The following is a 15,318-nucleotide window of genomic DNA, read 5'->3' as shown; positions in this document are numbered from 1 at the left end:
AAACGTTCATCTGGCTGTGACATTTGTTATTGTTGTCTAGTTGATGTGAGCGACTGATTTTCTGATCTTCTCTCATCATTGCGCCTGAGCTCCTGAAAAAGGTGATTTTGTGGGGATAAAATTATTTAAAACATACAAAATACATTTTAAGGGATGATTTTGTATTAATGAAACCTTGATGTTTCTTGTCTTTCACTAGACCTACTAGATCATCTGAGGGATTTTACAGAATCAAGATGCTGCTGATCATTGAAGCTCTTCTTCTCGTTTTAGCTGCTCTAGGACAGGTAAGCGTGTGTTCTCGTATGAATATTACAGACATGAAAACTGATGATTGATTGATTGTTATGATTCCTGTTGCTGCAGGATCACATAGCTGCTGCTGCACAAATATTTCCCCTGGATATGGCGCTGGATTCAGTTGATGATCAATATGACAGTTGTATAGAGAACATGACACACTTGGTGGAGACAGAATTGCTAGAGAAGGAATTCAATAACACATATGACTTCAAAGAGGCTTGGAAATTTGCTAAAGATAAAGCCATGGCATCAGAATAAGTTCTTGACCCAGTATATTGTTCATTGCAATTTAAGGGAGGCTTCTGTTTATTATTGATAAATATAAATAAAATATAATTTACATTTACATGTGTTTTGCTAGGATATATTTATTTATTTATACTGCACCGTATAACCCAACAAGTGAAGTTAACACATTTTAATTGAGAGACGAATTACCTAAATTCAAGTACAAAATCCAATTTGTAGATAAGTTGCCTACATGCTGAGATGTACTTTATATTGAGCTGCTAACTGGTTGGAATACAGAAGCATCTGACCAGCAGGTCGTCTAATGAGAGTTTTTGTTGTTGTTGTGTGTATGTGTGTGTGTGTACCTGTTTTTCTATTCAGGTGGGGACTTAAACCTGAATACACACAGACTCATGGGGACTCGTGTCACGGTGGGGACATAAATTGAGGTCCCCACAGGTAAACGAGCTAATAAATCACACAGAATTACGTTTTTTGAAAATCTAAAAATGCAGAAAGTTTCCTGTAAGGGGTAGGTTTAGGTGTAGGGCACTAGAATATACGGTCTGTACAGTAGAAAAAGCATTACGCCTATGGAGAGTCCTCACAAGGATAGCAAACGTGTGTGTGTGTGTTGTGTCTGTCTGTGTCTGTGACGCCGCGCACACAACACCCGTCGTAACTGCCGCCGTAAATGTAGAGAATGTTCTGACATGATTTTACGCACAGCACTCCCTGTTATGTGTTTGATAACATCTGTCAAAGTAGCCTTTAAGCAGGCGATACAAAGCAGTAAAATTTACAAACACCGCCGGCAAGTCCTGGACTCTACCCCAGAACATCTACCGTCGGCCTGCAACATTCCATCTACAGAGTTCACGGATTATCAACGATTGCTGACAGAAAATGAATGGATAAATTTCCAGTATCACAAAAGACAATTTAGGAAAGGCCTGGATACAAAACGATTACAAGAAAAAAAAACTTTGTACTTACCGGAGATTTCAGGAAGTGGTCAAAGTTGTTTGCAGTTCTCAATAGGGCCTTCTTCAAAACCGGAATATTTTCCATAAAACGTACAGATGGAGGACAACTTGGACTACCGTTACTCAAGTATGTAGTGCGGATTTTAAGGACTTTGCCACTGGATGATAATGCGCGATCCAAATCAAACCCTGTTGCAAACCCGGCCGATTGGATTGAAAAACAACTGCGGTACCTGCGTGAGGTGATACAACCAGCGATTGCCTCTGCCACAAGACAGCATCAGAGAAACCCTCAAAGGTAGGCAAAAATAAAGTAACCTACCTATGGCAGCATCGTAGAGCAAAGGCGATTGACATTATCCTAAATGATTGCATGTTTCCACACCACCCCTTGATCCTGGTAACACTGAGCAAGTGTACAATTATTATCTGAAAAAATGTCAGTCCGATCCAACTACTATCACGCTTGAATTACCCCGTGGAATGATGACTTAGACAACATAATGACTGAGTCGCCGCCGTCTACATCGGCGTTTACAATAGAAGAGATTGAGAAAGTAATTGTAAATCTGCCCAATAACAAAGCCAGCGGCTCAGATGGTGTTACTTACGAGAATCTGAAAGCCACTAGGCAAACATCCTGCTACATATTGAAAAGCATATTTAACACCTGTTTGATTAATGGTAAAGTCCCTAGTTCATGGAAGGGAGCACTCATTCATAGAATACCGAAGAAAGACAATGTACCAGAAGACCCCTCAACATGGAGGGACATCTCACTATTGCCATCTGTATACAAAGTCTTTATGAAGTGCCTGCTTTCAAGAATACTACCTTGGCTGGTTGATGCTGGAATTTTGTCCAACAAACAAAAAGATTATATTGAGCGACAAGGCATGAATGAGCATGTTTTTTGCTTAAAAACTGCCATTGACGATTTTGAGCACAAATCTGCTAAGCTATATATTGTCTTCTTTGACTTCAGAGATGCCTTTGGCACATTGCCTCATAGAGTCATGATTGATGCATTGGAAGAGATACAGCTCCCTAAGATCTATGTGGACATAATAAAAGATGTATATTGTGACTCCTACCTACAAGTGATCTGTGGAAAAGATCTCATCAGATCAATACCACTTGAGGTAGGAATCAAAACTGGCTGTCCATGGAGTGAAGTAAACTTTATCATTGCACTAAATCAATGGCTAAAATGGGTCTGCGCACATGCCCCGCCCCACGTCCTGTCACCGAACCCAGTCCAGGGCTATGCTGATGATGTGGCCGTCGCATCCCGAGATGAAGGCGTGATTAAAAACATGTTGTCATGCACTGACAGATTCATGATATGGTCTGGCCTACAAGTAAAGCACAGTAAATGTGCAGTTTTCTATGAGAGGAGGAGTGGTGGCAACCGTTGGTATAGATCAAGGGCCGACCAACCCCCCTCTTTTACCATCTTAGACCAGCCACTCAGGGTGTACACTAGACATTTGACCTACAACTACCTGGGTCACAAGTTTAACATTGCTGGAGAATGGAGTGTGCAAGTGACTGACTTAGCACATCAGTTTATGACCAGACTGGATCTCATTGACGCATCAACTCTTCCCGTTACTCTAAAAGTGCAAACAATAAGAGACAGCAATAAGGACCCATCTGTCATCGTGGAAGCCAGGCTGCACCATAACAACATTGTTCACCTGCTCCAGCCTAGAACATCAAGGCAGACTCTCTTGTCTATTCAAAGAGCTCAAAATATGGAGTACTGGTCCAGTCTAAAACTCCAGGGAAAGTTGGCAAAATTGCCCTGCTCGGACCACTCTGTATCACACACCATCTACAGCAATGCCACCATCAGTGAGGAGATCCTCACTTTCTGTGTAAAAGTACGTCTGCAGGTTCTTCCTACAAAATACAACTTATCACTGTGGTTTCCCTCGACCCATTCCCCCCTCTGCCTGCTGCATGACCCCCCTCAACATCTGGAGTCAGTAGCCCACATCATGAACAGTTGCTCATCATTTAAAGGACTATATGTTGCGAGACATGACAGACTTGTGGACCTCATTGCTGCTTAGATTCCCTGTGTGGCTGATGAGCAAATCTTTAAACACACTACTGTACAGTCTGAATGGTTCAACTCACCTGCAAAAACTTTTCTAGGAATTGCTAATACACCAGATATCGTTAACATCTCTCAGAATGGCGAAACAGTTACGCTATTTGAGGCGTCATGTGCATTTGACTTGTTTATGTAGGACTCTTACTGCTCTAAGACTTTAAAATATCAGTCATTGATATCTACCATTGAGAGCCTTGGGTACAAATGCCAGTTTATTGTGCTAGTGTTTGGTAGTCTAGGTCATGTACACAGGCTGGCGATCCGTGGACTTTGTATTGGGGCCTATCTAAAACAAGGGCTAAACAGTTGGCAAAGTACTGTTCAGTCTCAGCAATTACAGGAAGCATGTTTATTTGGAAAAGGCGATGTTTCCTGTACCATTAGAACTGTATAATCCATAACAATGTGCTGACCTGTTTTAATCTGTTGGGATTATTCAAAAAATTTGATTCCTAATGAAATTTGACTTGTAATGTGGAATCAAATAAAGTATATAAAATGTGTGTAAATTCCAGACCCATGAATAAATGGCAGCCAGTGAAACTGAGAGACAGGTAAAAAATAAATAAATAAAATAAAACTCTGTGTCTACAAGCTTTATGCAGTTGTATTTTTATTAATGTAGACTACTGGTATGCCTGCTTTGCAACATTTTGTATCATTAAAATAAGAATGAAACTGCTCAAAATCATAAGGCTTGTTCAATAAAAATAAATAAAATAAATAAAATAATAATAAAAATAAAAAATCCTCAAGTCACATGTCTTGTTGAGGAGAGTTGTGCTGTTACTTTACTAACTGATCAAACATACCATTTTCTCTTGACATTTCTTGCTATAAATATGTTTTATAAACACAGTTACAGCAACCAGAGTAAAACTAATATTAAAAAGTCATGGGTCAAGAGCCATAAAGGTGACTTTAAACAAAACACATTTTGAGACAGTAAAACCTCAACATCTAAACATCTGTTAATCCTCAATATTAACAATTTTCAGTGTACACACATGAAAGAAATATGTTTTTCACAGTATTAGTTTTTCACAGCATTTTTAGAGTCTTTTACTGTTAAAACTTTTTTTTTTTTTTTACTTTTTGTTAAAACCTTTGACATAATCAATAAAAATAATAAGAATAATGTAATAATAATCATTATAATTATATTTCAATTTGTTTTGGTACTGATCGCCACTGTGCAGTTCAGTTCACTTTTTTTCCCCTGTGCTTTTCCAAATTGAACACAGTGTCGCACCAGAGATCTTTCTGATATATTATTGTCTTGACAGCAGTGACTTTAAACTTCTCATATGGAGGAATCAGCACCTCTTGCTCAATAGGAAATATAGAGTATTTTGTCACATCAGCACCTTCACAAGTGGAAATTTCAAAACAAGATTTATTTCCAAAATATTGTGCTACGTAATGATTAAGAGAAGAGGATGTAAATGAGCCAAAACGAATCTCTTTGTTCAGAACATCTTTATCAAACTCAACTGTAGTACCACGATAAGTTGAATAACATATTTTTGTGTGTGTTTGAGTCTGTATCACTTCTGTTAACAGAAAGTTCAATTCAAGTTAATTTGTAAAGTACTTTTCATGATACAAATCGCTGCAAAGCAGCTTTAAAGAAAATGAAAGTTTCTACAATATATTTAGTAGTAGTTTATCAGTGGTGACTATGTCAATTTGATGTACATATGGCAGAAATGTATGGTAAAAAATCAGTTAATGACGTAATCAAACAGACAATGAACACTATTAACAGTAATGATTATATGTTGCAATCAAACTTGTAGAAAAGTTTGGTAGTTCTGTGTTGTTTCAGGGTTGGCATCGTCTCTTATCAGTTGTTCTGGATCTAGACTGAAACTTGTGTAATTCCTAGTTACAGAAACAGAGAACAAATAGAGACATAATTAGCGTAGTTGCTATTCCAATCAAGCAAAAGTGATATGTACAACCCAAGCTAAAGAATAATAATGTGCGTTTGATCAGATATAACTGCAGTACAAGATTATGAGATGCATTATGTGAATGCTTGGCTAAAGAGATGTGTCTCTAATCTAGATTTAAACAGAGAAGAGTGTGTCTGAACCCCGAACGTTATCAGGAAGGCTATTCCAGAGTTTGGGAGCCAAGAGTAAAAAAGCTCTACCTCCTTTAGTGGACCTCCTAGGTACTACCAAAAGTCCAGAGTTTTGCGACCTTAGGGAGCTGGTTGGATTGTAGCGTGATAGAAGTTAGGTACACAGGAGCTGAACTATTTAGGGCCTTATAGGTAAGTAATAATACGGAACTTAATAGGAAGCCAATGCAGGGACTGTAAAATTGGGGTAATATGATCATATTTTCTTGACCTGGTAAGGACTCTAGCTGCTGCATTTTTTACTATCTGTAGCTTGTTTATTGAAGATGCAGGACAACCAGCTAGCAGTGCATTACAATAGTCCAGTCTAGAGATTATGAATGCATGAACGAGCTTTTCTGCATCAGAAACAGGTAACATGTTTCGTAGCTTGGCAATGTTTCTAAGATGAAAGAATGCTGTTTTTGTAACATTGGAAATATGATTTTCAAAAGACAATTTGCTGTCTAATAACACCCAGATTTGTGACTGTAGAGGAAGTAACAGTACATCCGTCTAGTCACAAATTGTAATCCAAGAGATTATGTGTACTGTTTTTTGGTCCAATAAGTAATATCTCTGTCTTATCCGAATTTAATAGGAGAAAGTCATCCAATCTTTTACATTTTTAACAGACTTTGTCATCTTAGATAATTTAGAAGTTTCATCTGGTCTTGTTGAGATATATCTGCATAACAATGGAAACTAATCCCATATTTTCTAATAATATTACCAAGGGGCAACATGTTTATTGAAAATAGCAGAGGACCTAGGAAAGATCTTTGTGGCACTCCATACTTTACTGGTGATAATTGAGATGACTCCCCGTTTAAATAAAGTGGTAGCAATCGGACAGGTAGGATCTAAACCAGGCATCCTCAAATCTGGCCCACTCCTGCAGAGTTTAGCTCTAACCCTAATCAAACACACCTGAGCATGCTAATCAGAGTCTTCAAGATCATTAGAAAATCACAGGTAGGTGAGTTTGATCAGGGTTGGAGCCAAACTCTGCAGCAGATTGGCCCTCCAGGGAAAGATTTGAGGAACCCTGATCTAAACCATCTTAAAGCCTGCCCTTGAATACCCATATTCGATCTATGAGTATGTCATGATCTATATAGTGTCGAACGCAGCACTAAGATCAAGTAAAACTAGCAATGAGATGCAGCCTTGGGGCCCGTTCTTCGTACGTCGCTAACTCAGTTAGCTGGATTTGATTGTTGACGATTTCACTTGATCTTGGATCATTTGGTTCTTCGAAGCTCATCCTAGACTTGCTGTCATAGCAACAGGTCCGTAAACTTAAACCTGCTCAGGAGGTTTGCATTTCATGTAAACAGAATTAGATTGCATCTTTTTAAGCAGAATTGATATTTAAAATATGTCCCAGCCACTGTTACTTTATTACAAGAGTATCCTACTGATCCAGGGACAATAATTTTAAATGATAATCATTTTAAAATTAATTTGAAAATAATATAACAATGTTGTGTAGTCTATAATACTATAGACATGGCCAGTTTAACTCATTGAAAGATTTATTAGTGATGCAATAATTACTTTATAATTGTATTGGAGTCTTACACACATGCTATACAGTTAATCTGAGTCGTGCATTAATTTGAGTGGTGACAGCTATTATGGGAATGGCTTGATGGAGCACAGGAGATGCAGATAACTTGATCTCTAAAAAACTTTAATGCTATCACATAATCAGTCATAGGCCTATGAAATCTATTTTTTACAGTTTTAGTTTTAGTTTAATCAGATCCTGATTTGACTGCTAAAAATAGAAATAAAAAAGCATCTACCAAATATGCAAATGTGTAAAAACCAAGAAGAAACCAAAAATGTGGAAAAGTTTATGTATTGATGATTCTTTTCTCTGTCCTCATCTTCTGGTTAAAGGAAGTATCTCTATGCAACTATTTTCACATTACTTCCAAGTGTAATTTAAGTGCTATCATCAGTTTATTTTGCAGTATATTTTCATCAGTTTATATCAGTTTATTTGCATGATTTTAAAGTGATAAATGTATTTACATAAGAAAAGCAAAGGCACTATATTTATTTAACAAACATAAAGTAACAAACATTTAACAGAAAATATGATGTTAAGACCGTTTGACTGCACATAGTTTGTGTGGGACTGGGTTCAGGGTGAAGCCCACGACTGGCTTGAGATCCAGATCATCTTCAGAAACTCCAGGAGGAGGACTGAAGTGGAAACGCTGAAGAAGGGAGGTGAAGAACAGGAACAGCTCCATCTTGGCCAAACTCTCTCCAGGACAAGCCCTGCGACCTGAGAACAAAAATAAGCAAAGGATGAACTAAAAGCACCTGCAATTGCACAATAAATGGTGAATTTGAAGTCTACTGCACCTGCAGAGAAGGGCATGAAGGCGTCCTTTTTGACAAACTTGCCCTGATCGTTTAGGAAGTGTTTTGGGTTGAAGCTGTCAGGAGTTTCCCATTCATTTTCATCCCTCAATACAGATACCAGTAGCGGCCACACACTGGTACCCTGTGCAAAAAAAAAAAAAAAAAAGATTAATGATTCATGGTGCAAACACATAATCAAAACATTGCATGCTCTTACTGGACCCAGACCTTCTTGATGAAGTATCCATTCAGGTGAACGTCACAGGTGGTCTGACGGGGGGAACCAAGGGGTGCTACATCTGCAAATCTCTGGATTTCATGGATCACAGCATCAGTATATGGTAAGTTCTTCCTGTCTTCCGCCGTGGGCTGACGTCCACCGATCACTCGGTCAATCTCAACTTGGACATCAGCTTAGAAATTAACAAGACCACAATATGAGCATTTATAACATCATTACTACTTTACTCTGATTGACACTTTGCATGGTTTATAATTAGCTTTGCGGACTTGCAGAATTCAAATTGTTGTAAAATAATGCAATAGTCCTGCATTAAGATGCAACCATACCTTGTATTTCAGGGTATTTGGCCATGAGCAGAAGACCCCAGCGAAGTGTTGTGGCCGTTGTGTCGGTCCCAGCACCAAATAGGTTATTCGTTGTACAATATAAATTCTTTGAATTATAAAAAGAGTCTGTTTTGCCAGATTCCTGCAGAAATCATGACAGTGAAAGCAAAGAAAGTGAGATGTCAGAATGTAATTGCGAATTTATTTAATTTAAAACTACAGGCAGTACCTCATCTTTTTGCTGTCGTATCAGGAAAGAGTCAACGATTCCTCTGGGGTCCTGAGGGTTCAGAGTCTTCTTCAGACCATTTATTATTTCCTCACTTTGTCTGAATGTTTCTTTGACGTTGTTCATAATACGTTTCTGATTCGCCACAAAAGGACGAATCCAAGGAAACATGTTGTAGAGCTGCAAACAAGCAGAACTGCATAATGAGCAATGTACATACACTTCGTCTCCAAAATAAAGCATTAGAAGTGTCTGGGTACCTGAACTGAAGCTGATCCAGTCATCCTCATGTTTTCAAAAGATCGTTTAATCATGTGATGTAACTTAGTGTTGCTATATTCAAATCTGGTGCTGTAGACAATTGCAGAGATGACGTTTGAAACAGCCATGGCCATTGGCATAGTTGTATCAAATGGTTTTCCTGCACATGGGTGAACAAGATGTTAATATTTAAATCTGTTTCAGTCACAGCATCATCTTGTGCTTGGGCTTCACAGTCTTACCTTCAAACTTCTCAAATTCCTCTTTTAAATATTGTGTTTCTTCAATGATTATCTCTTCACTTCTTTTCTTGCCCATTCCAAAGTCTCGCAGGTTCAAAAGAGCAAAGCGTCTCATTTCCCTCCAGTTTTCACCATTGGAAAATGCAATCCCTATAGAGAAATCATTTATCCATTACTCCAAAGTGCTGAATTAATTTGATATCTACTGAAAAATAAGGTGTTTATTAAATGATCATCTGAAGATGTGAAACCTTCCTTACCATATCCCTGGTGGAAATCATGAAATATGGGAGTAATATCTCGGTCTCCAAACTCCTCTGAAAGGTTCACTAGCGCCTGCTTGACGGCCTTGTATCCTGACAATATCACCAATTTTTGGGGGCCCAAGTGCACTGTGTAAACTGACCCATATTGTTTTGACAGCTGCAAGACAGAAAAGATGGAGCTATTGAAATGTATATTCTATTGGCATCATCTCATCTATGCTCTGTCTGGTTGGTTTACTAGCAGAACACAGCATTAAATATATGAGATTTTTACTCAATCCTAGATCATTCAAATTATACAGCTTGGTCACAAATCTGCCTTAGCTATCATGAATGACCCTCTTTACACCTCATTCTGTCCCAGGTTACCTTCGAACACCGTACTCTCTCCTGTTTGTGCATTTGCCCACTGGTGTGATGTCCGTTTCCACAATCATACATTACCATTGACTTACCCTAGTCAGTGTGAGAACTAGGTGACCTATTTGTCATTTGTGAATGCTGTAAGCATGCCAGCAAATGCCTACTTGGCATGTGTACCATTTAAGCAATAATGTACAAGAGGAATACCCTGACAATGTAGTGTGAAGAGCATTAATGCAGAAGATAGATTTTTTAGCTATGATATTATACTGAATGCTTTACTATCTATCTATCTATCTCATATGACAGTCTATATATTTAATTGAGATACATCCTTGATCTAAATCTATGCCTGTTTAATAGTAAAAGTTAGTACACTGTACGTCAAATCATCAAAAACAAAATCAGCTGTCTGAAGCATTTTTGCTCACCTCCCAAAGGCTCAGGTAGGTTTTCTTGAGGTCGAGCGTGTGCAGGTTCCCCACCAGTGGCAGTGGTTTGGGTCCTGGAGGATATTTTTTTTCCCCATCCTGAGAGCTGCAGCTGATGGAGAACAGATAAATAACCAAACACAACAGCAGGGCACCAAATACTGCACCTGTCCCGGAGACCTGAGAGAGTAATGCTTCTATTAAAGCCATAGTCAGAGAGATCTACCATACACACGCACAGATCAATCACTCGATTAGGGTTGATGTGGGTTGTAGTCTTACTCTTATGTACCCTGCAGGTAAACTATAGGAGGGGCCATAAGAAAGAACAGGGTAACCTTTGTACAGAAACAAGGCATCAGGGATCAGATCCAAATGGGGAAACATCATATCACTGTCATAGGTAAGCAGCAATAAGTAAAAGATTAAACAATCTGAAATGTCTCTTTTAATATAAGAATAACAATCATTTTTATTTAGTTTTTAATTATTTGCATCTTTGTCATACACAACAGCCCTGTTAATAAGAACTCTGTTTTGCAGCACTAAATATAAACACATTGTTAAAAAATACATTTAACTTTATTTTTGAAACAAATAAATGGAATTTACATGTAAACTTTTCATAAACCCATTCCCAATGAAATTTTTCCACTGAACCAAATCCAAGGATTGACGTAAATTTGTAAAATTTACAAATGCATTTAACCCATAAGAACCCACGGTGACGCAGGTGTCACAAACACTGGTGATTATCTAGAAAGGTCTTTTTAAAGCATTATCCCTCACTTTCAACTCAGGAAGTCCCTAAGTGACATATAACGAACAGCCAGGTTCAGTCATGTGACAATGTGTGCATTTTTTGTTGCCATTCCTGCAGTCAGCATGCCAATTGCATGCTCCCTCAAAACTTGCGACATCTGTGGCATTGTGCTGTGTGATAAAACTGTACATTTTAGAGTGGCCTTTTATTGTGGCCAGCTTAAGGCACACCTGTGCAATAATCATGCTGTCTAATCAGCATCTTGATATGCCACACCTGTGAGGTGGATGGAGTATCTCGGCAAAGGAGAAGTGCTCACTATCACAGATTTAGACAGATTTATGAACAATATTTTAGAGAAATAGGCCTTTTGTGTACATAGAAAAAGTCTTAGATCTTTGAGTTCAGCTCATGAAAAATGGGCGCAAAAACAAAAGTGTTGTGTTTAGAATTTTGTTCAGTGTATGTGTCAAACTGAGTTCTCATTATAATAAAGAGGTTTATATAAGGTGACCTAAATTTGTACACTATTTTTTTACCACCTGTTTATCTGAGGTTAAAAGTTTAATATGAATAAACAAAGACATCCCTGCAGATAAAAAGTAAAAAATTAATTTAACATTTTTTACTCTGATTCATGCTAATTTCCTACCCTTTGCAGCAACAACTGCAATCAAGCATTTGCGATAACTGGCAATGAGTCTGTTACAGCGCTGTGGAAGAATTTTAGCCCACTCTTCTTTGCAGAATTTTTTTAATTCAGCGACATTGGAGGGTTTTCGAGCATGAATGTACTGTTTAAGGTCATGCCACAGCATTTCAATTGGATTTAAATCCAGACTTTGATTTGTCCACTCCAAAACCTTAATTTTGTTTTTCTTGAGCCATTCAGAGTTGGACTTGCTGGTGTGTTTGGGATCATTGTCCTGCTGCATAACCCAAGTGCACTTGAGCTTGAGGTCACAAACAGATGGCCGGATATTCTCCTTCAGGATTTTCTGATAGAGTGCAGAATTCATGGTTCCATCAATTATGGCAAGTCATCCAGGTTCTGAAGCTGCAAAGCAGCCTCAGACCATCACACTACCACCACCATGTTTGACTGTTGGTATGATGTTCTTTTTATGAAATGCTGTGTTGGTTTTATGCCAGCTGTAACGGGACACACACCTTCCAAAAAGTTCAACTTTTGCTGCATCAGTCCACAGAATATTTGCCCAAAAGTCTTGGGGACAATCAAGATATTTTTTGGCAAATGTGAGACAACAAGTCTTTGTGTTCTTTTTGGTCAGCAATGGCTTTTTCCTTGGAACTCTCCCATGGATGCTGTTTTTGCCCTGTCTCTTTCTTATTGTTGAATCATGAACACTGACCTTAATTGAGGCAAGTGAGGCCTGCAGTTCTTCAGATGTTGTTCTGGGTTCTTTAATGACCTCCTGGATGAATCGTCTTTGTGCTCTTGGAGTAATTTTGGTAGGCCGGCCACTATTGGGAAGGTTCACCACTGTTCCAAGTTTTCTCCATTTGTGGATAATGGCTCTGACCGTGGTTTGCTGGAGTCCCAAAGCCTTAGAAATGGCTTTATAACCCTTTCCAGACTGATACATGTAAACTATTTTGTTTCTCATCTGTTTATGAATTTCTTAAGATTGTGGAATGATGTGTTGCTCTTTAAACATGCTTCACTTTGTCAGACAGGTTCTATTTAAGTGATTTCTTGAATCAACAGGTCTGGCAGTAATCAGGCCTGGGTTTGGCTAGAGAAATTTAACTCAGCTTTCTAAAATAATGTGGTTAATCTCAGTTCTTTCATGATTTAATAGGAGGGGGCAAGCACTTTTTCACGTAGGGCCAGGTAGGTTTGGACAGCTTTTTTCCCTTAATAAATTAAATATCATATAAAAACTGCATTTTGTATTTACTTGCATTATCTTTGTGTAATATTACAATTTATTTGATGATCTGAATCTTTTAAGTGTGACAAATATGCAAAAAAATTAAAAGTCAGGAAGGGGGCCAACACTTTTTGACATCACTGTATCTCTCTTCATATGAAGGGGACTCAGAATGGATGTGAAAAAAAAAATCTGATGTGTTATTGTGGTTGCACTCATGCAAACAGATTTTGTCCAGTTGAAAAAAAGCTAGTTTTCTGGTCTCTCAGGCTGGGCCGCTGACTGCTTTTTGAGTGGTGGATTGTGTTTATGTGGGTGCAGTCTAACATGTGTTCATGCTTCGTTTTTTTAAAAATGCATTATTTTTCACATAATTTACCTTTATTCTACACCGCTCTGTCCCTTCTCTAGTCTAGGCCTCAGCCTTAAGATTGATTTATACTCGAAGCTACCGCAAGTTCGCTTGGGTGCGCGCGCCAAATGTGACGTCATAGCGGTGTTGGCGGTAGTTCGCTTTGAGTGCGCGCGACCTCGTTTCTCATGGCGCTGTGCACGACATTTTTTGTAATTTTCCGCGCAGCTCCGTTCCCAAAGATGCACGAGTTCTGAGCGATTCTAGCCAAACATGCAAGTCTGTGCCGGCATTTGTGTGAAACAGAAGCAGTTTGATGTTAATTTCAAACTCCACCAGGTGCAACTTTTAACGCTTTGAGGGAAAACGATGAAGAGTTTTTTTGTTGTTGTTGTTGTTTTTGCATAGTTTGTCCAAGGCTTTTTAATTCAAGAACGTTTTATTTTTATTGTATAAAAATAGAATTAGAATTAATGTAGACACTAATGACTTCAAATGACTTCTCACCGGTGATTCCCGATGGTTTTAGAGGAAAATTACTCCTCGTCGCCCCCTGGCGTTTCAAAGAATATCTCAACGGCGAACGCTTCAAGTAGAGCCTCGTCCGTTTGGGAAGGTGCGCGCGCAGTCAGCGGAGGCTCGCGAAGCGGAGCCAGGCCAAAGTAAAAATCCCGCTTTTGGGATTTTCGTCTCGTCCACGGACCGTTCAGGTCTGGCTACGCGAGACTATCCCTTCTCTGACAAACGCCTCGATTATTTCATGGTTTTGTCAAGCCCCTCCCTCAGAAACACGCAGTGCGCTGAGATTGGTTAGCTGGTCCAGTGTGTTGTGATTGGCTAAACCGCCTCTAGTGCACGTCTGAACGTCCCGCCCCTCAGCTCAGCGGCATGTGCTCCAATGTGTAAACAATAGCTTTTAATATACGGTTTTATCATGATTAAAGCTTTAATACAGTTGGGCAACCACACGCGTGTCCGTGTATAACGCTTCTCATTGCTATGTGAAAATTTATAATTGGAACAGTTTGTTGGAGCTGAATGAGAGAGAGAGAGAGAGATGATGGGAGGAACAGGATTAAGAACCGCTGCTTTAGAAAATTGATTTTGAAACTTGTGAATCCATTCGAATCGTTAGAAGACAGTCGCGATTCATTTATGAATAGATTTTTACGTACACCCCTAGTTTTCTCTTCCTCTTCTCTATAGCAGTGCAGCATGGCCTCGCCCCCTTCCTTACATGTTTCCGGGCGCTGTTGCCAACTCTCGCCAGACAAATAAGCAACTGCAGCTTCAAAAACAAGCCCAGTATTTTTTAATGATTTATTATCATCAATATTACTTATCAGTTATTTATTACCAATTAATGAGCCTGCAACATATTAAACTGAAACCACTCTTTTATCTGAAAAGCAAAAACAGAAGCTATTTTACAAAAAATGAGCAAACTGCAACAAAAGTGGGAACGAAACTCGTCTCCAATCACCTGTGAGCAGAATAGGATTGGAGAGATGGAAAAGGAGAAAAGCACAAGAGCTTCAAAGGGGAGCTGTAACATAGCCACATATTTATAGCCTAAAATATATAGGGGTCATTCTATGGAAATGTCCATTTTTCTGTCCCTAGCCTTTACAGAAATATTACACTTGAAAAACACTTGGTTACAATTTTTTTATATGTATTTTAAAATTAAAATTATTTGAACAATTACACCTTCTTGAGCTATCAATGTGGCAATATTTGTTTTTAATTAATTATAAAGAATTCCAAGCACCACAAAACTGCTCATCCACGCAG

General features: G+C 38.6%; 1 protein-coding gene across 1 annotated transcript; it reads right to left on the bottom strand.

Annotated features, from left to right (window-relative positions):
• Positions 1 to 7,717: 7,717 nt before the first annotated feature.
• LOC131535934 (cytochrome P450 2K6-like) lies at positions 7,718 to 10,785 on the bottom strand. The gene is made up of 9 exons (XM_058768469.1): positions 10,515 to 10,785; positions 9,715 to 9,877; positions 9,455 to 9,604; positions 9,212 to 9,372; positions 8,952 to 9,131; positions 8,723 to 8,864; positions 8,381 to 8,565; positions 8,153 to 8,294; positions 7,718 to 8,072 (listed from the first exon to the last, which is right to left on the bottom strand). The coding sequence occupies exons 1-9, from the start codon at positions 10,722 to 10,724 to the stop codon at positions 7,885 to 7,887; spliced, it is 1,521 nt and encodes a 506-aa protein (XP_058624452.1). The 5' UTR covers positions 10,725 to 10,785; the 3' UTR covers positions 7,718 to 7,884.
• Between the last annotated feature and the right edge of the window lie 4,533 nt (positions 10,786 to 15,318).

This window comes from Onychostoma macrolepis, chromosome 03 (genome assembly GCF_012432095.1).
Source record: "Onychostoma macrolepis isolate SWU-2019 chromosome 03, ASM1243209v1, whole genome shotgun sequence".
NCBI lineage: Eukaryota > Metazoa > Chordata > Actinopteri > Cypriniformes > Cyprinidae > Onychostoma > Onychostoma macrolepis.
Note: the sequence above shows the minus strand (reverse complement) of the source record. Positions and strands in the feature narration are given on the sequence as shown.

Bases quoted from the DNA above. Each gene is read 5' to 3' on its own strand.
- LOC131535934 (XM_058768469.1), bottom strand. From the start codon at position 10,724: ATGGCTTTAATAGAAGCATTACTCTCTCAGGTCTCCGGGACAGGTGCA. The intron at 9,878-10,514 runs GTGAGCAAAAAT...TCTGTCTTGCAG, and splicing joins CCTACCTGAGCCTTTGGGAG to CTGTCAAAACAATATGGGTC. The intron at 8,295-8,380 runs GTCTGGGTCCAG...TTTTTTGCACAG, and splicing joins ATGGATACTTCATCAAGAAG to GGTACCAGTGTGTGGCCGCT.